This window comes from Echinococcus granulosus, assembly GCF_000524195.1.
Source record: "Echinococcus granulosus chromosome Unknown EG_S00134, whole genome shotgun sequence".
Lineage (NCBI taxonomy): Eukaryota > Metazoa > Platyhelminthes > Cestoda > Cyclophyllidea > Taeniidae > Echinococcus > Echinococcus granulosus.
The window spans coordinates 112,711-115,360 of record NW_020170514.1 but is presented as its reverse complement, the minus strand read 5'-3'; the positions used below and the strand labels follow the sequence as shown (position 1 = coordinate 115,360).

The window sequence follows — 2,650 nt, the reverse complement described above, 5'->3', positions numbered from 1 at the left end:
ATGGCGTTGGCACCTACTTTCATAGGGTCTAACCGCAGAAAGACCAAGCGACTGCGGAGGCCTGACACGAAAATAACAGCTGTTAAAAGGCCAGAGAGACGACCAGGAAGAAAGAAAATGGAGGTGGAGAAGGCGGTGGAGGTGGGAGAAAAGTCTCTTTGCCCCTGAGAGGGCTTGTTATATGCATCCGTGTGCGGACATCGCCGTCACCAGCCGATCTCCATTGGCAAGTTCGCTTGTCGATGTCAATGTCCAGGTCAACTCTTCAGCATTGGTATTCCTGACACGGATTTTTAATAATTATAATTTAATTTAACGAATTTACATTAGACGACAAAAATTTATGAATAAAAGTAGAATTAATATTGGGTCAGCTTAATAGGGAAATCTTCTTTATCTGAATGACTGGCCATGAGAAAATAGGACCTAAGATTTGACTTGGTATTTTGGCGGCATAACATCAGATTTTTAAAACGGCTGGTTAAATTCCATTGGAATCCTTAATTTTTCATTTACTTATGCACCTCATCGTAGATTTATCTTTCTGGATTGTAAAATTTTGAAAATATAGGCATAACTTGACAAGTTTACCACTAGGGTGGCAAAGGAAAAAAACAACCACCGCACATCAGATGCTTTGTTGTTTAAAAGTGCCATCAGAGAGCTTTATTTTGCTTTATTTTCCAGTCCAAAATGGCTCGGCCTAAATAAATAGTTGTGATATGTGTGATATATGGGGTCACATATATGTGACGCTGGTGGCATCATGAAATTCGTTGTTGATAATGCTCAATACTTACTCCTTCTGCACCGCAGTGGCTTCTAAACGAAATTTATGCATAATTTGTGAGGTTAAACGAAGTTGTGGCAAACACGAGTCCCCGCAGTCTCGATAACATCCCACGGCGAGAGGCATACCACTGGAGACGCGCAGATGGGGCATCATCCACTTTTTCACTGGTCCAGCCAGCACGCAATCGACTTTTTGGACTGGGCATGTGTTGATAATGATGAATAAGTGGCAACTGTCTTCTCATCTTTTTATTCCTCCTTCTCCTTTGCCTTCACCAGCTTCTTCTGCTTCTCCCTCCACCACCACCTCCTTCTCCTCCTCCTCTTATGTCTCCTTCCTTCCCTCCCTCCTCTTGCTGCTGTCTTTTGATGACTTTAGACAACCACCCCCAACCCATTCCATTCCACACCGAGTCGTCGTGCAATTACACCACAGGTGGGAATTTCTATCCGTGTGTGAGTGTGTGTGGATGGGTACGTATGCATGTGGATTTAACATCGCCAATTTATCATCGTTTTTTCCTGATTAATGTAGGTTTAAGTTATAAAAATTAGAGAGCCACCGCTTCCCTTGGAATCTCCCCATTTTTAATTACCCATAAGATAGCATGAGAAAGTTTACAAATTTGTCGAAAGAGCTGGGGGGAGGTAATGCTATTACACAGACAACATCAATCAAGCACTCCATGGACTTAGCAGACCTAAAATCACTTTAAGAGCGTTTTTGACGAGCTATGAAAAATCTTCAAATATGCCTTCAAAGAATGTGTGGAAATTAGTTTTTTGCGTCGGCGACGGCTTAAGTAAGCAACCCTCTGGAGGGCACATGATAGGCAGTACCACTAATTCCATCTTCATTTGAAAGAATATAGACAGATAATCAAAAAAGTGCTTCGTATGCCCAATTGACCCAAGGGTCAAATAACAGTAAAACTGTTCAGCCTTTAGTATGGAATCCGCTGTGGGCGATTGCGCCCACCGTCCGCCGCACTCACCATCTCGGAAGTGTGGAGTGGTGGGAAGATCATCGATAATGCGTTGTTTGTTTAACAAACATTGGATGGGAAAAAGATTTACCTTTCGTCACGGGTCAGTCATCAAAAGAGGAAAATTGTCTCAGAGGCTTCTCGTCATCTGTTGATGTTTGGTATGTGGGATCCATTGACTTAGTAGTGTAGACGCCTTTCCCAGTTGATATGCATGCAAACAGATCAAGCTAGCATCATTTACATCAAACCTGCCTGCTGTTTGTACCTGATACATCAACCCTAAAGTGCCATTACAATCTAAGCTAAGAAGCTTCCTCCATGTCCGTTGATTGATTCAACACCAGGTTTAGATTGTTTAAATCCTGTGTGGACAATCCGGTCCGGTCCGCTTTGCCACCGAATGCTACGCGGGGAATTTGGCGAGAAGTCTCAACTTTCGCTGCTGTTCTACATACCGCGTTTGCCTTAAAACATACCAATGAGCTTCAAGAGAATTTTGTAAGGGTGTATGACAATAGAACTATGGTGGAGAGCACAGGTAAGACCGCCTCCCATCTACGTTTTTATAGACAGTCGCATGCATTTTGCAAGTGCTTACAAGTTTCGACAAATCCTCGCAGCAAGCCATACCGCTAAATGTAAGACCTTCTGGTTATCTGATAATAAAGAGGTTCACCTAGGCTTACAGAGTGCCCCGTTTTAAACCTTAAATTCTCCTCCCCCTCACACAGAATAGAAATTGCTTTTGCATGCAAGTCATGGCGCATTTGTGCATGACGACAAAAAAGTGGCGCTTCGTAGCAATTCGGCTCTTTGTGCGCTTCTAAGTTTAAGCGCGCTCATGTACACAAACGTGTGATGAATAACCC

The 2,650-nt window shown here is 43.1% G+C and overlaps 1 protein-coding gene across 1 annotated transcript; it reads left to right on the top strand. All coding sequences in view use genetic code 11, as the record gives it.

Annotated features, from left to right (window-relative positions):
- Nucleotides 1–1,842, top strand: EGR_09151 (hypothetical protein; the record flags this gene model as incomplete). The annotated part of the gene is made up of 3 exons (XM_024498400.1): nucleotides 1–141; nucleotides 1,072–1,266; nucleotides 1,741–1,842. 3 exons carry the CDS (start codon nucleotides 1–3, stop codon nucleotides 1,840–1,842), a joined length of 438 nt encoding a protein of 145 aa, XP_024347183.1.
- Nucleotides 1,843–2,650: the final 808 nt, after the last annotated feature.